The sequence below is a fragment of the Cydia splendana genome, chromosome 2 (genome assembly GCF_910591565.1).
Source record: "Cydia splendana chromosome 2, ilCydSple1.2, whole genome shotgun sequence".
In the NCBI taxonomy this organism is placed as follows: Eukaryota; Metazoa; Arthropoda; class Insecta; order Lepidoptera; family Tortricidae; genus Cydia; species Cydia splendana.
In genome coordinates, this window is record NC_085961.1 from 21381903 (window position 1) to 21408744 (window position 26842).

General features: G+C 39.2%; 1 protein-coding gene and 1 long non-coding RNA gene across 9 annotated transcripts in view; one reads left to right on the forward strand and one right to left on the reverse strand.

The window, feature by feature from the left end:
• The window catches only part of LOC134804834 (protein lap4), a 92157-nt gene that overhangs the window by 18118 nt on the left and 47197 nt on the right, over positions 1–26842 (reverse strand). For 7 of the 8 annotated variants that reach the window (XM_063778154.1, XM_063778117.1, XM_063778127.1 and 4 more), the window contains 12 exons: positions 25879–25951; positions 12629–12834; positions 11996–12129; positions 11214–11298; positions 10346–10547; positions 8886–9076; positions 7805–7916; positions 6776–7056; positions 6373–6468; positions 3450–3707; positions 1894–2004; positions 1410–1589 (listed from right to left, as the gene is read on the reverse strand). In XM_063778154.1, the coding sequence (XP_063634224.1) occupies positions 1410–1589; positions 1894–2004; positions 3450–3707; positions 6373–6468; positions 6776–7056; positions 7805–7916; positions 8886–9076; positions 10346–10547; positions 11214–11298; positions 11996–12129; positions 12629–12834; positions 25879–25951 (1929 nt within the window). The remainder of the gene's footprint in view (positions 1–1409; positions 1590–1893; positions 2005–3449; positions 3708–6372; positions 6469–6775; positions 7057–7804; positions 7917–8885; positions 9077–10345; positions 10548–11213; positions 11299–11995; positions 12130–12628; positions 12835–25878; positions 25952–26842) is intronic. The other variant, XM_063778162.1, reaches the window with a different exon arrangement.
• LOC134805520 (uncharacterized) lies at positions 14916–17521 on the forward strand. The gene is made up of 2 exons (XR_010146309.1): positions 14916–15042; positions 17103–17521. It is a non-coding gene; the product is annotated as an uncharacterized LOC134805520 (long non-coding RNA).

Sequence of the window (26842 nt, forward strand, 5' to 3'; positions counted from 1 at the left end):
CTAGGTACGTATAGGGGATCCACTAACATCTACTGAATGATTAGGCAATGCTTTCTCATTCGCGCTACGTTTGTTATATTTGTAGCGATTCCAAATCTTGTTTTTATTTTAATGTTTTGGATCAAGAAAAACCGGAACGGGTATACTGAATATTGAAAGTACATCTACGTAGAGTGTAAGCGTCATACTATAACCATTCAAAACGACGTTAGCTGAGCACAGTAACTGTGGGAGGGGTACGGTTTCGACACACATATCTGGTAAAGTAACACAAATAGGTCTGAGATCGCCGGGTGAGGACTTACAGTTGCGTCAACAATCTCAACTTGAACGAGTGTCTGAACGAACGCCGCGCGGTCGTCGAGTGCACGTGTGGAACAAAACAACGATTTGGATGTTATTGCAAAGGTTTAAAAGCTACTCCGTTATGAATTACGCGGGTCTAAATCCCGACCGAGGGACAGATTGATTATTCTTCTTTAATTGGTAACAACTAAATATAGGCTTAAATTATTTATGTATGTACGCGTTTTAATCCTTCTTACACAAGTCGGATGGTAATGTATGTTTGCATCAAGAAAAATCAAGCCGCAGAAGTTTGCAGTGTGTAAATAGATATCTAATATTGACGGCCTGTGATAAGATGCAAGAGAATAATGCGCTACATATGTGGCAGAGTACACGTGTATCTTTTCTGACTACTTGCAGCGGTAAGCGACAGTTTGCGTACATATACCTACTAAACAAGTTTTCATCAAAACCTCCGTAGTAAAATACATAAATCTTACATGATAAGCAATATGCAAATACTTCTGTTTCGTTCACTGCAATTTTGCCAAATACTACGGTAAGCAATACTCAATTTGTCTACTAATAACCACATTACGTATATATTAATGGTCATCCAGAGACTCACAACCCGACCACTCGCTTTCATGCAAAACACTGCGCGACTTACTTGCGTGTAAGTACATACAAATTAAAAACATAATTAATACATATTCATGTGCATTTTTAAACTAAATGAGTTTTAGTTGATTGATAAATGTTTGTCAACTAATATTTAGTTACTTAATTTTCAAACCTTATCAATTGGAGATTTGAGCAAATGTGTTCAAATACTCTTAGGTACAAATATTACTATACATATGGTAATTGTACGTATCGCTTCTGACTGTAGCACAGACAACTGAGTATTCACAGACATACTAATGAGAGAACTTCGATTACTGAATCAGATGCTGCACGGCGCCATGAATTCAGTGGTGACTTGATTGTCAACAACTTGTCATCCTTGAACGTTGAACACTTGATGATAAGATGATTCTGTCGTTTCTCTGCTACATGCCCTAGCCTGTTGTGAAGCAACAGTTGGGCCGGACCGTAAAGCGTCACCATGTAGTACTGACCTGGAAGCCGAGCGGCAGCGGGTCGTGGCGCACGGTGAGCGTGAGCGTGGGCCCGGGCTGCAGCAGCAGCTGCACGGCGTCGCGGTGCGTGGCGCCCGTCAGCTCGGTGCCGTTCACCTTGAGCAGGCGGTCGCCCATGCGCAGCTTGCCGGACCGCGCTGCCACGCCGCCGGGAACCACCTGAACGATATGTTTAGACTCGCATTCAAGTGCCGTTCGACTATTAGGGCTGGGGCCGGTACTGCAACGTCGGCGTGCAGATCCCATACAAATTGCAGTCCGTCTGTATCGGCCCTTAAGGGTAAAACTAACACCGGGTCAAGAAGACTTCATGGAATCGTCTTGCCCACTGTTCATAACAATAGTTAAATACATGAAACCATAAGCCAATGCTGCCAATGTAGATCATCTGTTTTCTTGTGTCTACAACGTTTCTAACTTCTGTTATCGAAACATATAAATTAAAATATTTGGCAATACTTACATGGGATATAAATATTCCAGGTTCCTTTCCCCCGAATGGCACACACGAATGATCCGTACCACCTATGATACTGAATCCCAGAGAGCCTCCCTCTTTTACTAAAACCACATCCTGCAACAAGGAAATTCTGTTGTAATTCGATATATTAGGTCTGTGGTTGGAGCTTTGAAGCTTTAATGGTAGGCAATCTCTTTGGAGGATTGAGCTGGCAAATGGATTGTGATTTCTTATTGGGTTATTCAAGATAAACGCGTTACTGGCCTGAATTAGCTATGAATCGTTTGTCTTCATCTGTCGTTTTGTCTTATGTATTTGTAAGAAAGGGATAAAACATAATTTAACTAAATCAGGCCCGTAAAGTTTTATGAATTAGGGGGCAAGTGTACTGGTGGAATTTTATACAATGGTTTAACTAATTGTTTAGTTGTAGCAACCAATTTAAGCAGTAAATGCGTATTTTTTTGGAGCAATTCAAGTGATAACTGGCATTTCCATTTTAAAGCCAATTCCAAGCGGATGGTAGCTCTCCATCCGAGGAATTGCACTATGCCCAGCACCAACAGCACAAATGACCACGCAATTTCAGTCACTGATTTACTGATTGTGTAAAATGAGAAAAGTCTAAGACAATTTCGTGCATCGAATTTGTCAGCGAAACGAGATGGCGCTATACGGCTTCACACGTTACGCGGTAACTTTGGTTGTCAAAATTTGACTTTCGACAATTCAGTGACCAGAAAACATGGTACAGCGCCATCTGTTTCGGATGTCAAACTAGCGGACACGTTTTTATCTTAGCCTCTTCTTCTATTTTTACCTCTCTCTTACAATCAATAACTCTTTGCATGTGAGAAAAACAATCCAGCTCTAAGAATCGTACGAGAGAGACAAATGATGATGTCTCGCGTGTCCGCTTTTAGATTAACTTCTAGAGGCGGTTTGTTTGGCCTAAGCATATATAACTACCAGATAAGTGTATTTAAAACATTCGCATTTTACCAGTTAGAAACCTAGTTACTCGTAAGTTTTAATGAGCGTTTTCTAGGAGTGAGCGTGCAGCAGCAGCTGTGTCTCGGTGCAACGTCGAAGCCTTATTTACAGGCGGTTGGTCAACAGCTCTAAAGTATGGCGAAAATATGTGCCCGCTTTACATTTACTTTATTAGTATCTGGCTATGTAAGTCTGCACTGAAATAATATGGCAACACCACCAAAAGCGTAAACTACTATGAAAATTTGGCGATAAGTGGCCCGTTTCTCAAAAGCTTGTAACATGTAATGCAAGTGGAAGTCCCTTTCTAAGTGACATCCGCTTGTATTACAAGTTACAAGTCTTTGAGAAACGGGCCCACGGACCGCCATCACCGGTCAACACCGGTCGAGTAATGTATTACACTGCAGATTTACCAGTACCGGTCCCAACAACTGGTTGAAAGTTACGCAAATAAGCCAGAACTTAAGATATGAAATAAACGGGACGGATACGAATAGTATTCCGTATCGATGTGTATGAAGCGGGCACCTATAAACGTTGAGCGTGGTACTGTGTTATCTTACTTCGACGATGAGCGGCGCGAGCAGCTGGTTGTCGGTGATGCGGGTGACGGTGGTCTCGGTGAAGGTGGACTTGGTGATGGTCTCGGTGACGCGGCCGAGCGCGGCGGGCGGCGGCGGCAGCAGCACGGCGGCGGCGGCGGGGCGCTCCACGGTGACGCGCACCCCGCGCTCCACCGGCTCCGCCGCCGGCCGGCGCCCGCCGAGGAAGTGCGCCGGTATCATCGCTTGGAACTCCTCGTTCGTTATCGGCCGAGAGGGCTGCGCGTTTAACACGTTCACATCAGACACAGAAGACTTTTTTAAGTCACAATTTGGATATACAGGTTGGCTCTACTAACGAGTTTCATTGCTGACACCGCATGATTTGTCGATGATAACTTGATAAGACTTAAATTACAGTATCCAATGAATTTATTTTTTCAGAGAACAAGTAGGGGTTGCTTGATACACAACTTAAGTTGCTTAATTTAACGGTTTAAAACATGCCTTTTCCTTCACTTATTTTCATATTATCACTTATTTAAATAATAGCGCATAGGAGGGCTAGTAAACCGCCTGTAATCGGTGAACATACATTTTTTTTAAACAGTCACAACCGGAGAAATTGGAGTCGGTTAACAAATAGGCCGAGGTATGTCTTTAGATAGGTGAGCGAGGTGATTGAGGTGAATACCTCAATGTTTCGGAAAGTAGATTAAGACATTTATCCCGGTTTATTGTTACTCGTACCTGGTTGAAATGATTGAACAATGAAAATGTCCAAGTAGGGTCTGTAGTTAAAGTAAAACGACATTAACCTTTCCCCACATAGGACCTGCGCTAATATTTGGGGTTCCATCGCCGAGAAGACCCTAAGCTCCAAATTATAGCCAGAGATATAACCATGAAAACGCGAAAATGTCCTCAGAACGAATTAGTAAGTACATTATGTCAAATGATCAAAAGTAAGCTATTGCGTTTTTCTCTATAAACCTGCGAAAAATACACCATGCTTTATGAGCAAGTGCGATGAAAAATATTTTTCACATCATCTATTCGAAAAAGGGCTTTTTCGTCCCCGCTAATAGGAGCACGAAAATATATTATTTTGAACCCTTGTAACACATACTACTATTTCATCACACTTGCTCGGCAAGCGTGATATTTCACGCATGTGCAGCGGGAGGTAAAGTCCATTTTACTCCCACGAGAGTTATAGGTTTTTTTAATTATGTCACAAACTTATACGAACCAAGTAGGTTCTAAGTAAAATACATGTTAAAAATGTTAAAAGTCAAGGTATACAATGAGTTTTACTTTCAAAATACTAACATTTATAATTTAAGTGGTTTGTTAATGTTTAAAAATGTTTAGTTTGATTAATTTAATAGCCGTTTAAAATATTATTACAGAATTTTTAATCGTGTTTGAATGCCGGACGGGTCACGGGCCCTTCGATGATGCCTAACCGTGCGCGAGTCCGACTCGCACTTGGCCGGTTTTTACTTCTTTGCAAGTGTCATGCTAAACATTGTGTGTAATTCCGGAGGTAAAAATATTGCAAACTCGAGTCTTTAATTCCCTCCAGCCTGCGGCTATTGTGAATCTCGTTCCTCGAACCTCGTTCGCAAAATTATACCTACCCCCTTTCGTTGTACAAAGTAGGTACTATTGAACCGCCCTACTAACTTCTTAAGGGTTAATAAAGACTAGGAATTCAGACTGGTACGTCTATTATATTAATTTAGTTCTAGTTTATGTGACAAAACGAAGAAATAACGTGAGGTCTGTATGACTGATCTGCGTATGACGTCATGTTTTAGTTATCAAAGTGTCTTCATCATCATTTCAGCGGAAAAGTGTCCACTTCTGGTTTCCCCAGGGATCTCCACAATGACCGATCGCGCGGTGCTCTCATCTACCGGCTCATCGTCGGTCCATTTTGCTTGGTTTTTGTCTGTCTTGTCTTGTTTTTAAATTTATTTATGATTAAATATTGTAGATAATTTTAGGATTTTTATTTTAACGGATAATGAGAAAAAAACAACAACATTCTGAGTACCCTCAGTAGTCTCTGGAATTGAGCCATGTTACTTATTTACAACAAGTACTACGTATCGCCCTAAAGCGATAAGATTCGATAAACTGATAACACACCCCACTTGATTAAGGTTGGAATGTCTGACGACACAACATTCCACTTAGTTTCTGAATATACACATTTGTATCAGATTACTATAAGTAGCGATTGTCTAGTATGAGTTACATTTAGAACAGGTTGCATCCTCTGTCGGGTACTTACTTCAATAAGAATATTACAGTATGCATTCCTATAAGCAAAACCTTTTTCAAAACTAACCCATGCTATTTCATCTCATTCAGCAATACTGTCGTTTCTACATACGCGCATAATGTATTCTTGTATATTCTTGATCGGTGCTCCTTTGATCATGCAGTAATAGATGCTACATACTAATATTGAGAGAAGTTTTAAATTTCAATGTATTTGCAAGTGAAATGCTCATCTAACTATCCATGCGGTGTCGCAAATCACACATATATCTTTGAGAAACATCACGCTAAATATTGTGCGTTGTCTCTGTTCTAAGTGTCTGAAAAAAGTAAAATAATGTTACGTTAACGTGGACTAACATGAAATGTACAGATTTAAATGCCAACGGTTTGTTATCAACGGTTGCGTAGGATAACCGGGTCTCGCCATCCCGAAATATGAGCTCTATATTTCGAGACGCGTAAGACGCGGCATCTTCCGCCGCCATTTTGGAAACCGTGACTTTAAAATGCTACGAATAAAGTGATTATAGAATACGTATAATAATGGTGTAAAGCTGTATCAGACAAGCACGGGATGTGAACGTGTTAAACCGATATGTAACCATCACCTGCGAACGTTGGGCATTACATCAAGTAAATCGGTCCTTACCTGAATGTCATCGAACACGTCGTCAGTAGATCCGTGCATGTTATTGGCGCCGGGGGTTAAGGGCGTGCTAGTGCTGTTAGTCGACGATTTCGTGGCCTGCAGTAACAATTCGTTTACATCATTATTAATAACATCGTACAGCGTTCAAGAGGTTGGTAATTCTATTCGTTTATTTTATTGATATTACTTTAAGCTACTAATGATCTAACTACCGTGTCTAAAAAAATACGTGCTTAAAAACAAACATAATCTAAAACTACAATTGTGCGTGTTTACTGAAAATTTAATTTTGAAGTAAAATTTGCCAAGAATTTAAATTTAGGAAAGTACGGAAGTGCACTATAAGCAGTGGCTCAATAGACAGAGGCTGTCAAAGCGTCACACGGACTCGACTAAGCCTCACCTGTCCGTTGGGTTGGCTCAGCCTCCTCGGCGCCGGCTGCGGCGGGACCGCGTTGGGTGCGAAAGTGGTATGTTTCTGGGCATGCTGTTGTGGTGCCTGCTGTACTGGTGCCTGTATTTGTGTGGGTGCAACATGCACGTGTGTGTCACGCGGTAAAGTGTGATTTGCTACAGGTGCACTGATGTGATTGGTGGGTTTCTGTGCCGGAGCGTTCACATTCGGCAGGCTGGTCTTGTGCTCTCTCACTTCGTCTGACGTTGACTTGCGCGGGGGTGTTTCGCCTGAACGAGACAAAAGTAATTAATAGTAATTATTTAAAACTTAACCAAAGCACTTAAGTAATATTATTACTTAAACAGATACGTAATAGATGACTTTGAACGATTGTTGCTATAATTTTCTGCATACGATTTCACGAACGACGTAATCCATGATACGTACAAAGAGCAACACTCCTAACTGTACATCGGTAGACCTTATTACAAAAGGCATAAGGTCCATTGATGTACAGTAAACAGTGCGGGCGATGGTATTACCTAGCATACTAAAGCAATTTGCAAGTTTTTTTGCAGACTTTGCCATGGACTGGTTTATCGAGAACAATCAGGTGACGGATGCATGTCTTATTTTAAGACTAGTAATTTATGATGATGGATGCACACACAAGTAGATAAAATAAAATATTGATAAGATAGATGTATTCGTTGAAAGTTGGGTAAATATCAAAAATACCAAGTCCTCACAGACATTTATAAAGAATTTATGCTCTGCTCAGCGTCCGACGACAACCGGTGACTTAGGTCTAAGTGATTTATAGTGTAATACGAGCGACCCGCCCCGGCTTCGCACGGGCTAACAAATTTTACACCTAAACCTTCCTCAAGAATCACTCTATTGAAAGGTGAAATCCGCAGGACAATCCATCCAGTACTTTTTGAGTTTATCGCGAACATACAAACACACAAACGGACACACGCGGCGGGGGACTTTGTTTTATAAGGTGTAGTGATGATAGGGTATGACAGTAACCTTGTTCGGGGGTGATGGTCCTCTGCAGCACCAGCCGCACGAACCGCTCGTGGCCGGTGAGCAGCCCAACGGCCGCTTCGTGACGCGCGCTCTCCATTTCCACGCCGTTGATCTGCAATTTAATGTTGGACACTTCAGCTTAGGGGGTATTCCATCTGTCCAATATCTTTGTCCAATATCATTGCATCTCACTCTCTTATTAAGCAAAATGTGAGACAAAATACACATTGGACAAATAAATTTGACATGTGGAATATCACCCTTAATCACTATTCGCAGTATCGACCATCTGCTTCTTGGTAACGCGGTGCAATCTAGATAACAATCGAGTTGATAATGATAGGTACCGGCCGATGGACATAGTTATCCTACTTGTGCTATTTTATTACCAGTCTCGAAAGTAACTCAATAATGACGGGACCTTCACCTTAATCGTCATAAATGTATGTGCAGCAAAAGAATAAAAACTACATTTTACGACCCATTGTACGTCCACTCGGTTTCCACATTCATGACGCATAACGATAACATTTCAGTTTAAAAGAAATCTTACCACGAATTAGTATTTAACCAATGAGTTTTAGAATAATTCGAAGTTGCTACTGTCTCAAATGTCCAATTTTTTTTTAAAACACAGTGCCCTTAGAGGTCAATTTATAAGATAATATTAATTATCAATCCTAACCCAACATAATAAATCTACATTGTCTCGGTATAAGGTATGATATCGCGAAACTCATCGAAACGACCTTTTCTTTAACATGCCGTTCTTGGCGACAGCACCCTTCGGCCAGATACGCGAGATATAGATGACGTCACTCTCATTCCGGTACGTGTGGCAAAACTCTTACTCCCGGTGATGCTGAGGCGTTATCATGCCGTTTTTGGCGGCAGCACCCTCCGGCGAGATACGCGAGATGTAAATGACGTCACTTTCATTTCGGTCATCATCAATATCTCAAACTATCTTCGGTACGGGTAGCAAAACTCTTACCCCTGGTTATGCTGAGGCGTAGCCCGGCTACGATGGGGATCAGGGTCTTGTGGCCCAGTACTTACGATATACAATCGCGTAACTCACCGAAACGACCTTGTCCCCGACCATCATCTTGCCGTCCTTGGCGGCGGCGCCCTGCGGCGAGATACGCGAGATGTAGATGGCGTCGCTGTCATCCCGGTACGGAGGAGAGCCCTTGCCGCCGGCTATGCTGAACCCGAGTCCGGCTCCGTCGCGGATCAGGGTCGTGTGGACTAGGACTTTCTGTTGATATGCTGCAATTCAAATTATAACCTAATTTAATATTTATTGCGTAAAAAAACCTCAACTTCCAGACACCCTGTACTTTGTTAAAATTACATGTGAGTGTTGTGTGTTTGTTAATATTATGTTGTGTTTGTTAATTGTGTATAAAAACTAATAAAAAGTGGACCAACATGAACATGATTTACGTCAACGGCTGTTAAAATCAATTACAAATAAATGCGAACTAAAGGTAAATTTGATACGCATGATAGCATAACAGGAAAGAACACAAACCTGTTGGTTATACATTCCATTATTTAACATTATATAATAATTACACGCTTTTTTTAAGCGATTGTTCACCGGTAAAGCACTTATATAAAAATACTTCGATGGTTAATAGAAACGACAAACTAATGACTTGCAAAAAATTAACATAGGAAAACTCCAGATTCATTATTTGGCAGTCAATTAAACATGATTTACCACACAAATCAGAGGTCAATCGTTTAGTTAACCTTCACCTTAATTGTTGGACATCGGGAACCGTATTAAAATGCTATCGAGCCATAAATGGCATGATCATTGACTTTGATTTTAAGTACATCCAAAGAATTTTGAATCGAGGTCAACATTACACACCCAATCGATTATAAACAAAACAATGACTAAATTACGTGACCATGATGACATCATGACTCACGAGTTGATAATGTTATCTTATACATCTTACGGATTAAACATAACATGTCGTGTGTATAAATCGCTTAATGTTTCATTTTTCCATCGTCATTTCCGTATGGTCCCCCTACAAACCGGATGGCTGACATACCAATACTAATAAAACTATTGGGACTGCAGAATAAGATTATGATATTAATTAAACGAGTAAGTACGAGCTGTTCGCAAAAATGATACGAAGATATTAGTAATTATCATAGTTAAAAACAAATTAACTTCAGAAGGTACCGAGCGTGTAGTAATTTCTACGTCAGTCCCTAAAACTTGTTAAGAAAACATTAGATCATCGACTAATAAGCTACTCTCGTGTTTTTATTCACAATCGGTTCGTTCAACTACGCTGTGGAAGCGTAATCCAATCGTATTTAGAAATGATACTAAGACAAGACAACCTTTGCACTGTTTAGAATAGCTTATACATAATTTATATCTTAGAGTGTTACTAATGAAAGTTACGAATGACAAAATGTATACCTAAGATGTAATTTGAGTAAGTATTGTCATATGGATTGTCTTATAATAATATATGGCGGTTTAGCGGTTGAAATTATGTTTACCTGGAGGGATGTAGGGCTGCGTAAGCGGCGGCGGGGACGCTTCGAGGCGGTGGTAGGTGTCGGTGGTGACGTGGGCGGTGGGCGAGGGGCTGAAGTTGACATGCTGATTGTTGTTGGAGGGTTTTTGTTCTGGCTCGAACTCCTGCGCGTACGCATTGCCGATTATCAGCGGCTTGGTGGGTATACCGCGTCCTGACGGTATCTGAGGGAGTTACAAATTGGTTAACAATCGGCAAACCGCAGCTCGTACCTAACCTGCACTCTTGCGGCTCTTCAAGCCACCCAAAAAATTTACACTGAGCTCTTCAATCAGTGAACATAAAATTAGTGGCTCTTTGTTATTCCTAGAACAACTGAATTATTCTGCAGTTGGCTCTTCTCAAAAGATTGCCGACCCCTGCTCTAGTACAAAGCTAAACGTAACTAACAAATGTCAACGACTTTAAAATACTTATCAACAGTCATGATACATGTGACACACAGCTGTGACAGAATGAATGAATGGTTGTGGTATTATCAGTCGATTAATTTGTACCTAGTAAATAAATTATAAATAGAACTTTCATATGCCTATGATAAAATGAATACTTTCTAAATTCAACTCTATTCTTGTCTCGATTCCTATAATTTAATACGAATAATAATTATGAAGAGTTACCAGCTAACAGCGTAAAATCTGATCAATAAAACTTTGAAATATTCGATATGAGAAAATCTTAAATGTACAACTTCAACTTCTCGTCAGCATGACATCATCTTCTTTACATATCTGTAAAATTTAAATATGACTTTTGATCGATGTAAACATTGACTTCTTATATGTATGTCAAGTAGTAATATAAACACAGTAAGCTCTGTTATAGTTTACCTGTCCGTTTTCCAAGGTCGATACCGTGTCGGTTGTGCTTGACACAGAATGATGGCTCGCCCCACTAGGAGCCCTGCTGTGAGTTCTGTGAAAAACAAAACTGTACTCAGACCGTTTGTAAACTGTTTTCTTACTGTGTAAAATCATTACGCGGCCCGGATAAAGAACAACGCTAAGCTCGGCCTGGACTGAACCTGTTAGACGCTCTACTTGCGAGTAAATGCACAAAATCGATTACCATGTTCCGGAAGATATTTCGTTCAAATTACGTACGTCATACAAATCTTGGTGGAGGCCCATTATGCACTGTATTGTATGGTAGTAAAGGCAACTTTAACGGCAAATGGTAAGCGATCAGTAACGTAATTACTGGCGATCTACAAGATCTGTTTGTTTGGAAATCATTCGTTCAGCGGCGAGGACGCGTTTGAGTCGGTGTTAGAAAATTACCGCGAAAAAAAAGAGCATTTTATATTTCTCAATTGAGAGCCTTGGCTTGTAGCACTAAATGCTAACTGCGTCCTGAATCGTAGAAATGAACGGCAACAAGGCGGGTCATATCAATAAAAGACATCGTTTTTATTAGATATTAAACGGTTCTCAAGTTGCCTCTATAAAGGTGTCAACAAAAATCACATAAAGGTTTGTTTTAATCGATATAGTCTTTCTATATCGATTAAAAAATTTTTTCAACACTGCATACCTACCTACTTGCCTACACCTATTCGGTATGAGTTGATAAGCATTTTGCAACGAGCTTGCATATAACCTTCGATTTTTACCTTGTGGAGGTTGGTGATTCCCTCGTGATGACCAGCACCAAAGTGGCTCCGCTAGCCTTGAGCACCTCCACTGCATAATAGTGGTCTACATCCACCACTGATGTCCCGTTTACGGACAGCACCTTGTCACCAACCTGAGCCAAATGAGATCAAGTCAGATTACCTGTTACAGTGGTTTCGCTGGCATACCTGACCGGTCAAGGATTGATTCGTGCGTCGGAGAGATGATTTTAAACTTATTATAATATGTAACGTTATATATTGTAAAACACTAGGAATGAGTTATTATAATGCTCTTGACATGCAATATTACCATTATTCTACAAATAAACTGGAAACTGTAGGCAATTTTCTAGTTATTTGTTTTTTATTGTTATGAAAGCCTCAGTATTTATTTAGAGAAAGTGGTTTTAGGTATCAGGTTAAGAAAGCGTTTAATTTCCATTAATAATGCTCTTATTTATTTGTTGTTGTTTACTTCAGGCAATATAAATAGTGTCAAACATTTTTTCCATTCGTCTCATTGAATGAGAAACAGTGAGTGTCAACACAGACCGTATAATGCATGTTGTTTTCTTTGTTTCCAGTTAATGTAATGCTCTCAACCAGGACTCAAAGGTTACTGGTACTCACCCTAAGGCCCGCCAAGTACGCGGGTCCGTTGGGAGTAACCCTGGATATGAAGATGCCGTCATCGTCGCCGATGTAGGGCGTGGACCCGCGGCCGCCCGCTATGCTGAGCCCAAGTCCGCCGGCGGCGCGCGCTATGCGCACTTCGATGCATCGCTGCTCATTGACCAACTGAGTGACGCTCTCGGCTCGGTCTGATACTGATTCACCTAAAAAAATAATACACTTTGTTAATTTTCTAGTACTTAACTATAACGATTAGTTACGAGTGATTTTCTTGCACGTATATCTGTATTCATGTTCATGTCTAAATATGAAGTAAAGATTGAATACAATTTTGTCTCGGTCATAGGTATGTGTAGTTTCAGTTATAATTTATGCATTGCAAAAACCGAAAACCGTGCTCCATATAAAGTGTTTGTGTAGGTAATATGTAATCCAACATTATTATTAAGGTTTTTAAAGCTATAATGAAACGACGTTTAAAATATGATTAATGAAAGTCATTATAGCTTCATGTGGTTCACGTCTCATCAACACTTTCACAAGAAATACATCATAATATAAATCTAAATAGGTATATGTATCGTGATCTTTAGTCATCATAAAATCAAGCTTATAATTACCGTATATTAACTGTTCTGATACCGTAAGTATCTATCATTAATCGTATACAGATTGAGGCCTATTTGGTCTAAATTGATAATAACAACTATAGATGTATGGCGACCAGGAAGGGACAGCTCTATTTTAAAGAGGCAATGAACCGTAACAGTAAACAGCCGATCAATAATAAACTGGAACGTCGAAGATACAGACACGTTATCTCGTTTTATGCACCGACCATTGTTTCCTAAAGAATTTCATATTACGCAATGGAAAAATAGTAATTAAACTGCATATGCGGTCGGACTAAACAGTTATATAAATGCTTAGAGAAACTTTGCAGAGTCAATAGGCTAACGAGCTTATTGTCTTTAGTCGGCTACTCTAATTGGTGCACTAATGTTAGACAATAACAGTGCAGCTATAGTGACTGCTATTGCAGTGCAGACACGTTAAGCTAAATTATTACAAGTGGTAAGGTCCATTTAATTGATCGTGGGCGTTGTAAATGCAGCGGCCATTGGCGGTAATTATGGCTAAATTACAATAGATCACGAACAATGTGTCAAAGGATGCATTGCTGCATAATGCAGTGTCACAAGGTTACAATGCGATCACGAACTATTTCGCCACGACATTGAGCGACAAAGTTCACCGAATGAGAAAGAATTTGACTTTCACACGTCCAAGCTTTGGCGGGGCTATCCCTAAACGATGCCATTAGGTGTATACGTAGATACATCTATTGTTACGTTCTCTCCGAGCCGCTTTCGGCTACATTGACTGATGCTTTTAACGTTACAATATGATTATGTATCGTTCAAATTTAATGATGTCGATGAAATAAAACGGCTTCGAAAATATTTAAAGAGTCGTTGACGCCTCGAATGCTTCGTTAAATTTGTTGGTAAAATCCGCGCTAACTTGAATATGACATGAGCTTACGCATTGTCAGAGTTGTTCTCACGATAATGATACAGTTGATGAGATAAACAATCATAGGGGCAGTGAAATCATGGTCCAGGCTCATCGGGGCCGCGTCCCGAGTATTGTCGACAATAGCCAATCAGTCACGATACTTTCACCCCCGGATCATCTTTAATAGAATAATAACGCAACTGTGCATTATATTTCCAACTGGTCGTGATATCACTGAGACCCACTGAGGGACTCGTGACTCTCGTTTTACAGTAGTCTTATTTTAATGGGAATGCTGTTTCCTAGGAATGGAGGTAATTTAGTTTCAATCGAAATGTAACGGACAGGTGAAAGTCGGTTTCGGTGATTTAATACAGTTTACTTTATTGTGTATTTGCACAAGATTACACGTGTAGCAAAGATAAAGTGCATATCTTGCGATTACATCTTGAGCGTTCATATGCTGTAGCAAATAGCGCTCGGCTTGGGCTCAATTTGCGTAAATAACAACACGTTGGCTCAACATTCTCTTTGCTACGTTTTAATGCTATAGTAATAAACAACGGTAAGGTACACTTTGAAGCAATTATTTTTGATTATAACCAAATTGGGATTGCACTATAAATTCACTAAAATTATGGACTAAATAAATAACAACTATCATCAATTTTCTTGAAACAGAGAAAACAAGTAGATTTGATATGTATTGACAGTGACAGGATATAACCATACCTATAGGCTTTGTAACGATAAAACCGTAATTATCTAAATTAATTAAAATAACAACTAGGAAATTGCAAATAACACTAAAATGTTAACGTGTACCTAATGAACTCGGTCTAACTGAGAAAATGCGGCAGCAATGTAAGAACTTACAATTATGATGATTGAAGGTAAGAGGCGGGCCGTTAACATTAAATTAACGCAGGCAATTTGATTTAATGGCAGGCGGTGAAGCGTAATGGGGTGTAAGTGTTTACTGTGAGAACCTTCCGCTACCCCGTAGAGACCGATCAAGGAATAAAATCAGGTAATACTTTATTATATTAATACTGTAGCATAGTGCAGATTCGTTGGATTACCTCTTGAAGTTTGCTATGCGAGTTGTGATAAGTCCCGTAGTATAAAGATATGTTCAATATGATGTTTGAATTATAAGTTTAGGTGTGTTAATCGACGTAAAACTTGGATTTGACGTTGACGAAGGTTTTTGAATGATAATTTCTTGTTGGTTGCAGCAACAATGACGCGATAGTTGTTATAACACCATTAACACCATAATACGAATGACTTCATGTACAGCTCATGTGACCTACATAGAACTAAGACCCTTTATATTTACTTGCTGACCGTATAAACGCTTTGATACAGCACTGCTAACATCCCATCCCATTAAAGTATACTCATTCACGAAAAACATGACCTTGGTAGGAATTTGTACTCGTCTAAATTGGGAGATGACACAATCAGTAAAGGCCTACAAAATAGCAAATGAGGATAAGTCAAGTAGCGCACTTGAAGACGCCAAATTAAAACCATTTATCAAAACACTGCAAGTTACGAAACAACGTAGAACAAACAACATAAGTCTCGCCTATATGTGAGCGATGACCGCATAGACAAAGTATAAGATTACTGTTTCACCTTCATTCGGCGACATGGCTATTAAGCAGGTTCTCGTAAAAACATATTACATATGACCTATTGGGCAGATATGACAGGCTAGATATTCTAATATTACTGGGCACGAGCCGTTCTATGCACTGGTACCGGTTGGCTCACAATGAGAATTAGCATATTGGACAAAGTGTTTTTGCACGAATAATACTGTGTGGTATTTTATTGAGCTAGATTAAAAACTGGAACAACGGTTTAAAGTTTTTTTTATATCCACAATCTCAGTAGCCACACGAAAGCTAACAACTTGTTTTGATAAATTGCACCCCATACCTAATAGGTGGTAATATTTATGTACGTTAAAATGTTGTAATGAGCGTGAACTTCCATTAAGGAAGTCCATTGCATTTTACATGTGGTTTACGATTCCTCGCCGCCAGGTGGTGGGCGGGTGGCCGGTTTTATATAAAACAACAGATGCTCTGACCGATCCTTTGAAGGATATTGCCCCGGTTTATACGACTAACGGTACATAATAAATATTTACTTGACACATATTTTTATAATATTATGCCAATCTAGAATATATTAATTAATTCACGTACTAAAGCTATACTGGGGTCAAAGTTATTTTTGTTGGACCACAAATACCCGTTGATCGCCATTATACATTAAACAGGTAGCTTTCTTGACCTTTATTTCTATAATATGTTGATGGTATGTTTCTCATTCATGATATTCATAATTGATAAGTGATAACAAAAGATAAAATCAGTAATCGGCACATATCAGAACACAGACAGGACATGTTAAAAAAATGTTTGTTACATTGACAGACTAATTTCTTAATGTATTATTCACCAAAACAATCAATAAATTTTCGGGCTATTCCAACATAATTTTACTATATTTGAAGCTGGATCTCTTGAACTAGAGCACGGGTCATTCACATAACATTCGTCTATTTGGGCTGATTTGCAGGTGGTTTGGATCGAAACATGTCGAGCGATAATCGCCTAAAATAAGGTGAGTGACATGTTTTAAAACGATTCTGAATAATTATGTATTATATTATAGTAAATGAAATATGCGTGTCAATTAATTTATTATGAAATAAAGAAAGGAATATTGAACTAATCGACTAGGTATAATTTTTTTTAGCATCGGTTTACAACTAATCAAGTAATAGTTATATACCAAACATAATTAATGAAATATCATTTCCATGTAATAATTTAAGACTGGTTCATAAAACATTAATGCACTCGTATTTTTTTCCGAAGGGAAAGTGCACTTACGCTTTTTCCTTCTTATGACACCCATTTCCTCGTTTCAGGCAGTCCCGCCACTTCCTGCTATAAGCCGGGCTAACTGCGGAAGCGCGAACACCGGCTCCGATAATATCTATAATCTAACGTCAATCAACTTCAAGCACTAGCCAGTTAGCCCTAATGCATTCCAGAACAGTCATTGTCCAATTTCAACAAAAAAACAAAAATAGAGTACGATTCACTATAAGATAATTATAATTTTAGTTTTTATCAAAAATGAACCAAACGGTAATTGAAGTTTTGATCGTAAATAAATCGATTAAATATATCGTGATCACTAAACCGGGATACATGAGCGGCGTGCGCGCGCGCTGCCCGAGGCGCAAGCGCTGACGGAATGCGCGCGCAGCAACCTCCTCTGGAGGCTGTGGCGCCGGCGCCGCGTCCTCTCCTCTCGTATAAAAATAGAAAGTCACAACCCGTACACGCTCCTTTTATTTTTACCCTGGCATTACCCGGCGATTATCTGCATCGGTTGATCGTATCTATGTATCAAGCGCGAGAATACTTTCAATTATATTCATCATCATTCAGAATTGAAGAGGACAGTAAATTTTTTATCACACCATGAAAAGTAGCAAAGTAATTTGATGAAAATTTTTAAGTTGTTTCCTTATTTTGGCCGAAGATGTTGACTTTTAAGTGATGATGATAAATATTTAATAGCATTCATTTGGATTTGATTTATAGTGTTTCATAGCAGGCATTTTCCTCTCGTTGGTGTGGTGAAAAATCTTCACGAGGGGCACAACAACTTTGCCTCCTTGTTAAACGAGTAAATATTTAATAAGCATTTTATAGACGTAATGAAAGTTATAAAATGTAATGTGTTAAATTTTAACTCTGATTAATTAGATTAATATTTTTTTATTGGAACTCCTTTAGAATATCTGTAACTGCTTTAGAAATTACTTTCAAGTAATATATAAATTAATATGTAACTAAACTTCGATGCAATATTTATGAGAGATCAAGAAGTTCATCTCAATTAAAAGAGGAAAGTAACGACGTGGTGAACAGATTGTCGCTAATGCGCTGTATAATTAAAGTTAATTTCAGAAATCGCGTTAACGCAGCAGATAAACTACAGCCTAGCAATTAGTGAATGATGAAGAAAATAAGAAAATGTTCAATACGGTGCGTGCAATCTGAAAAGCTTAGCGTATTTGCCGAGCAGGATATGCCTTTCAGCTTTCCAATTGAAGAAACCTTATAACCAGTGGTCCACATACTGCACTGTGTTTCATATATGATTAATATATGCAAGGATGCCAATCAGATACGGCACGCTTCGTAATGGATACTAGCGCGACTACTTAATATCATACTGTAGCAAACATGCTTGAGAAAGGACTATTTTCACCGTGCTAACGTTTATGCATCTGTGCGATTTAAGTAACGGTTGCGGTGATGCAAATCTTGGAGCATGTCACACGATCTGGTTTACCGTTATTTTTAAGGTGGATACTAAAATTTATAGAAGTGTGTTTAAAGCTTTGCAAAATTTTATAGTCTTTTACGATTCAGCTATTATCATAAAGTTAGAATTTATTGTTTGTATGAATTATACGGGCCCTTAGTTGGAGAAATCTAGGTTCAATGCATAGGTACAGATAATGAGATTTTATTATTGATTATATTTGAACACTGTAATAAATTAAAAGCGACCACGGACTATGGATCATTAAAATTATGTAGTTTTTAACGGAATTCTAATAATAAATACCTATATTAAAAATAACATTTTGGAGATAGTCTTAACTTTAACTTATAAAGGCTTTGTTCCAAAACGTAATTTTAACTTTGATTATATTATATAAGTCAAGGTTCCAAATTCAAAAACGAAACTAATGATTCTGGGACCTAGGAGAGTAGTGTAGTATAATAGGTAATTCATACTACCTTAATCTTGATCTAGACGCACGCGCGCAGTACACATACCTACCTAAGTTTTACACTATCATGTTCGCAAGATATCGTGTTGTCGACTCGCTTCAATAACTAATTTCACAGGTTCACTTTCGAAGTACGGGCCCGCAGCGCGGATGTAAAACCACAGAACAGCTCCCAACGTTGATTGTTTGTATCGTACCTAGACCTAGCCGCTGCTGTCAGACCGCAGGGCTGGCTGTTGAGCGAGCGATATTGTGTTGTAGATAATTTATTGTACATACTTAAAACACGTAGCTATAGGGGTACTTAAGCATGTATTTTAAGAAAGGCACTTGACGTAAGTAACAGTATAAGTTTAGTATAAACATTTACCGTCAGTGTATTAAAGTTGCTTGTATCCAATTAAAAAACCACAACCCTAGCTTGCTGACTCTCATGGGAGTACAATGGGAGAAATTCAAGCTAGGGCTTACCAAGTATCATTACATTTGATTGATTTAGGCAGATGAAATGAATTAGAGAGGGCTCGACTGACACAAAAGGCGAGATAAAGATGAGTCCGATTTAAGATTACTCGTCCGAGATAAAATACCAACGTGAAGCTAATAATCGTGGCTGATGAACCTGCTTTTGTAGTTTGGACTACGGAACTAAAAATAGTAAAAGTTTGACGTAACTGTTTGGCTGGGAATTACAATACCTAATTATAATTATCTAATAAATAAAGAGCTGTAAGGCCAAAAGACAATATCATCAACTTTCACGACGACGTCAATAAAACGTCAAACGAATAATGTAAAAAGTTAACGAATCTGATTACGTTATTTATGATAAAGTAACTATGCAATACTAAATTACAATTCACTTGACAGAAGAGAAATCTTGATACCTATAGACTAACAGTATCAGTTTAAAGTATGATTTTACCTCAGGATCAGTGCGAGGAGGTGGCAATATCTAATAGTAATTTATTAGATGGCACAGGTGAAGGCAGGCTCAAGTAAGCCGGTGTTATTATAATAAAGCCTGTGGGTTCACAGTGCCAATCGTGGCCGGCTCCTCTCTATCGGGCATCGGCGCACGACGCACGACCGCGACGCACGCGCTTCCCGCGGAGCCAACCGCACCGCACCGCACGTCGCCGAGCCGTCCGAACGAACCTCATCCGTTACAATTTATCATCCCGCAAGCCTGAACAACTGCTCTCGTTATTACTTTCTATCTGATAACCGTCAATAGAATAAAATTACTATACAGCGATAAGTTTTGTTAATAATGGTATCATTAATAGAAACGGAATATTACATCAACATCGTTTATCATGAACAATCTTACAAAAAGTAATGCGCCGCGAACTTTCCAAAGACTGAAAGTTGACATAAGAAATATAAGAACACTACTGTCATTGTTGCGCTATGAATAGATACATTACACACACGTACCTATTACCTATGCCATATACAATACAACCATAACACATCAGATTGAATCGGTATGCCAAAAAGACGCCTATTAATTTGCGAACGGCCTTCGAAACACAACCGACATCCGGAATAACTTTTACATACTCGTATAGTACCACATCACATACCAAAAAGATTGCATCAAATATATCAAGCGGAACGAAACATAAAACGGTACCGATTACTTTTTATTTTGTTTTTATTCTGTAAAGCATACCTATTAAATTAAACTAACGAATATTGAGGGAAATTAAAAGTATAAGTAAACCTAAAATAACATCACAACAATGACTTTCACTTCCAACAAAAGAAAGAAGGGATAAAAATAGCACAGCGGAATGTCATGTCACGCAAGTGCCTTACTTGCTTTAAAGGTGAACTCCATCATCGAACACATGATGCCGCGCACAGCTGATTTCGTGACCGCCATGTTTAGAAAATATGTTTTTAAAATAAAAATATAGAAATGATTCACGATTTTATGATACTACACTTTAAATTTAAGTTTTGTTGTAAAGGGTTTATGTATCGCAGCGCGGTGCGTAGAGTACTGAACACGGGCGGGACCTGCACCTGATATCGGCTTGGTTCAGTAGAGCGCACCAGTAAACTCGGGAGAGAGTGCCTGCTGCAGCTATTGTTGTCCGTCCCGAGGGAGGGTTGGCCTAGCTCTCGTCCTACTTACACCTATTATAAAATTTATAATAACATTGACCTTCACATGTTTCACGATCTCATTTTTTATTTCGCTTATAACTTAAGTAGCAAATGACACATCCATGTATAATTTCGTCGGTTATTGTAAATAAAATGTAAATAAATAAACTGGGCTTAGATTATTCAACAAATTATGGAATATAAACAAGGACTTTGAAGTGTAGACACCTCACAATTTAATGTTCAAACTAGCTTTCTAAGAGAAATTCTGCATGAAGTAAATATTTAAATACCTATGTGCAATATATGCCACTGAACTTGTTAAAACGAAAATAGCTTTATATCGTTAGAATACAAGTTTTTCATCTACATACCGACTGTAAATGTAAGGTAATGAAGTTCATGCTTCCAAAGAAACGTCAATTGGTAAGACTAGGTAAGGAAAGACTTTTCATTTTTAGAAAAAAATATACTGATACTAGAATGCCATAGATGTCCAGATAGCGAAAAAGATGTGTTGTGTGTGATTCTAGTTAATAATGTAAAACATGGAAGATATTTCTATTAGTTGAAATTTCCCCGCAGTCGGATTGGCCCCCCTGCACCTTACTACAAATAAAGTTGAGCTTTTAAATAATTTAAATGAATAAGACATGTACATATAATTATATTTTGCGATTCAACATACCGTAACCATGAACAATAGTCTGTTCACTGATGCGGACCCGTCTTGGCCCGGACCTCGCGGGCAGAGTGTAGAGGCCAGGCTCCTGCACGTTCCGATACTGCGGGTACAGCGGAGTGCGAGGTAGCGTGCCGTAAATTTGAGCCGCCGGATCACTCTCGTACACACTTTGGTATCGCGGTATAACATGTCCGTCAGAATTTTGATGCCCGGGATTATAAGATCTGACAGGCTGAGTGTAATCTATGTACGGGTTCCCGCGATCACGGAATCCATTTCCGTTGTAATTCTCTTGTGGGTGATTTAAAACTTGCAGGCTTTGCGTCGGATATCCCCTTTGATTAGGCTGTCGTCGGTACTTGTCGAGAATTTCGAAAGATCTGTTGTGGGGCGGTTTGAAGCGGTCTATAGCAAATATTTCACTGACAGGTAACTGTTGGCTGTTGTTGCTTGCGTTGCTGCGGTTGCTTCTGTTACTACTTCTTGCACTATTTCGACTTAGTGAACCATCACCGCGAATACTTAACGTTACTTCTAATCTTTTATCTTTCATATTGTTATTATTTTACACTTTCCACTATCTTTAAAAAAATGGATTAAGTCATGATCATCTTTGACATTTAAAGTGCCGCTATTCGATGCGCTCTCTAACATAACAACAAATTAATTATAACTTACGGGGATTAATGCACAACAAAGTAACGTATCAGGCTGAAGAAAGTTAATGGCGTTTACAACGCTCTTCATGAGCGATGAGTAATGACCCCTGGTGTATTAGTAAATAATCACAAGCCCGAAAGCACGCTCGCCGTTGTCAGACTTAATTGAGGCTGAGATTCAGAGTTACTTAACCAAAACACGATTTTTAGACAAAGGCACTGCCAATTCTCGGCGAACCGATTCAGTCTAGACAGGGAACAATAATAATTGAAACGGGAGAAATCGACATATATCGTGAGACTAATCAATTACGTTTCCCCGCATACATAAAACCTACTGACACGGTTAATTGCCCTATTAATATTTTACGGCAAGAGGTTTTTATTACTTGTAACCTGAATAAGAAAGTCTAGATACCAACTAATTTTAAAATCCATATTTATACCAATAGTTACATAGGCAGACGGACACAGACAAGACGATTCGTGATACCGGTTAAAGTGAGCACGACTTTTAAACACGCAATTTTTGGAGGGAAGCGTCTGTCTGCCGTCAGAAATAAGCTAAAATCACGCAACCACTGAATTTACACAGTTTAGATCCAACTGCCTAGTGGACCAAGCGGCGTTCAACTGAGGGAATAACGATTCGCATTATTATTGGGACTGATAAGATATGTCGTCAGTTCAATATTTAGTATCTCGAGCTCGAACAAACAAGAGTATTCAATTCCCTAAAGATACGAGGACAGTCAGTAGCTATTGTTTGTTAATCGTAAGGTTTTATAGGTTCAATATGTGTGGCACGTGCTGGGATGTACTTGTGTACTTGAACAAAATCGTTACCTTGTGTTTTACAGCATTACTAGGGCAAGGCTAAATTAAACAGACACACTGTTAACGAAAACCCCCGATGATTACATTTGTACTGTACCACGGGCATATATCCAATTAAAATGGCGCGATCCCTACCTATTAGAACCTATTCGTGTGTGTGCTCTAATTACAACTACCTAAAGCTTAATTAAAGTGCTTAAGAAGAAAAAATATAAAAAATTAACGAAGAACTTAATATACAAATGTACAAGTAAAAAAAAACAAATTAGAGACACCAAACCGCACGCATATGGAAAAGCATAACGAATGTGTGTCAGAGAGGATAAGAAATATGATCTTAATCTGCTATCAGATGGGCGTAAAATGCAAACGTTTCGAAACGATGTGTGTTATAGTGTTGGGAAACAAGTTACTGCTTGTGAATCAACAGGTACTTTTTTATCTAAGAATGACCACAGCGGCGTGCAACCGAGCGTAGTTCAACAAAGGCTTGTTAGCATAGGACCTCCGAAATTAGAAGAGAACTTCCTTGATCCAAGCGTGGGAAAGCTAACTCAACACATGATTTCTAATTTAAATCCAAGAAATCTACTAACGCATAACCATTACAATTTTATTTATGTTTATTTTAAAGAAAAATAGGTACTATAAGAATAAACACTGTAGAAATCACATATTTAGGAACATTTCATATCAATAAACATTTATATACTATCAATAAATCACCAATGATTTGTGAGAAAAGAAATAGCATTAGTCGTAAATAATCAATAACACTACTGGCTATAAAACGTCGACGTTACAGATCTGTGGTAAATTTTACGTCATATATTTTATTATTGGATGTTTTATACCTTTGCTTAACAATGCTATAAACGGATTTGGTTAAACTGCGGTTGCAAGCAGAGTGAAAGTTAGGACATGTAAGAAAAAGGAACCCTCAATTTAAAAGGAAATAGACCACATCAACGCTTCCGCAATACAAGGTAACGATGGTAAGAAAATGGCAATGTACAGTCCGTTTGTCACCGAAGAGTATGTCATGCTGTGTTTACCAGTACGGCACACTAACGACATAACAATAACTGAGCTTGACCTTCATACGTCGTCGTAGGTGCGAGGTTTCTAGCAAAGCGTAATACATATTGTCTTATATTGTTTTGTGCTATGCAAGGATAAAATACTCATGAAATTAAACACTATGATCTGTTTTTAACACTTAACCGGTACAAAACACTATAGGCCGCACAGTTAACAACCGTCACAAAATAAAAACACAGACTAACATCTCAGTTTTGATCCGACGTAGGTATTCAAACCGAGAGTGAATCATTCACTGGCAACGTATCACTTGGTTACACATCACCTAGTTCCTACAGCTAAGTGAGTTGTGTGTCACGCGCTACAGACTGTCGTATATTATTTTCGCTAGTTAGGGTTGGAATCAGGTACAAACGGCACAGGTGGAACGAATACTGCGGGGTTTCATTCAGCGGAGCGAAATGGCACGCCGAGCGCGGTAGATAAGCTGATAACGTCGCGATAGCTCCTTTGAACCGAGAATGTCACAAGATATGTATACACTTTTCGCCTTCTTACAGTGGAATAAGGTTCAAAAGTGTTAAATTATCTTTGATGCCCATCATACCCACAACGGACGCAAATGTTCGGGAGCAATCCTTTACACGGCAATCAGTATCAGGAAGCACCACTGAACAAACGTACTTGAAGTTTATTTTAGGAACCGCTGTATTTATGTGCACAGGATTGAACTTCTAACTTTATGGTGCATGTCGTCGGATGTTTAAGATCAAGGTACACTCTATGCTATCAAACACGGTGCAGAGTTAGACGGGCTCCAGTACCTTTGTAGGAACAAATAAACGTTCGAAAATGTTAACAAACAAAAAAAAACGTTAAAAAAACACTAAAACAAACAAACTTGCATTCATTTTTCCTTTACATTCTTACGTAATATTGGGATGGGGGGCGGGGTCGCCTTTTCTTCTTTTACATAGGGGGTCAAAAACTGGCAAAAATCGTCTTACGTAATAAATGAACGGCGTCCTAGTGAGTAGGTATATATTCTTTGACACGCTTTATAACTCAAACAGCTAGACTGCACTAAGAAGCACAACTGCCCCTAACTTGGCTCTTAGCGGCAGTACGACACTCACACAGGCTACCAAAAAAAAACAGATCAAATTGAGTTCGAGACATACATTTCTCACAAAAATAAAGAGATGGTGCATTGTGAATTTGTGACGCGAGAGTGACGGCTCGATCGAGCCCGATTTACTTGCGCTCGTGATCGTTAGACGACCCCGCATGGTCACGACCGTGTAAAATAATGTCGCGAGCATCCACTAATCCACGGGCAGAGCGTGCACTACCGGAAGATTGGCACACGTAACCTCTAGTACAGGTGGATTTCAAACCAGGACGTAGTCTAAAAAACAGGACCCAAAGCCACAAAAGCGTGTCATTGACCGATTTTGTTTTTAGACAAAAGGTTACAATTACACACTTAAAATTGCATGGTTTGAATCCTTTTTACTCAACCAAGTTTTACTATTCTAACACTCACCATCAGGCATATCTTCAACATTTTCATCGTCGTCAGTCTTCTGGTCATCTTGAAGCTCTCTTTTTTTGATGGCCTGTAAAATTAATGTTGTTTAAGGCCCATTCCAAACTCTTATCTTCGAATAGAGAACACGCCAGGTGATTTCGACCAATTGAATTTTGTCTAATAATGAGCTTAGTCAATATGGAATGATCATAATATCACAGTACACAAGCGAAGTAAGCCAAACAAAATGCAATCAAATCTAAATTGAAATCTCGTGCTGAATGTCGCCTTATCACGTCTACGCATCTCACCCGAGCGAGCCATCCTCCAGCCGCTTTCAAGCACCTCATTTTAATAAGCACCGATAGCGAACACTTCGGAAATTGCCGGTTGTTTATAGCAGATTTATTTAACACTACACTGGTATTGAGAAAGCGGCACTTCACTTATCGATTAATCTCGGTACACGAAGCATTGTTACGAGTTGGTTCGACACGATGCGGAGCAGTCATTTCTGCGCTCGCGGAGGGTCTACCGAGCGAGCTGCGGCGGAGCCGAGGGCCCGCGCGCACCAGCCCGGAACACCGCACCACTCCAGCAATTACCCACGGTTGGGTCGTGCTTACAGAAACGGAGCGATTTGTAACAAGATTTACACTTTACTTGTTCTATGTTTTGTTTTAGTTCTTAGTGCAAAAGTAGAAAAGCTTCGCGATAAGGAACCACTTGGCCTAAAGGAGTACACTGAGGATTTTCGAAGCTTATTTTTGACAAGCAGGTATGTTACCCGCTGCGCTAATCGCTTTATATTAATATGTTCGAAGGCGAAGTGTGCGAGAAACAGGTCTCACGGCGCTATTGTTTCTGCGATTCACCGTCTTACAACAAATTTCGAGTCGGCTAGCGCGTCCGCTTTTACCTCTCCGTGCACTATCACTTATTTACTTTGAGTTTAACACCGGTACTATTTCAATGGATA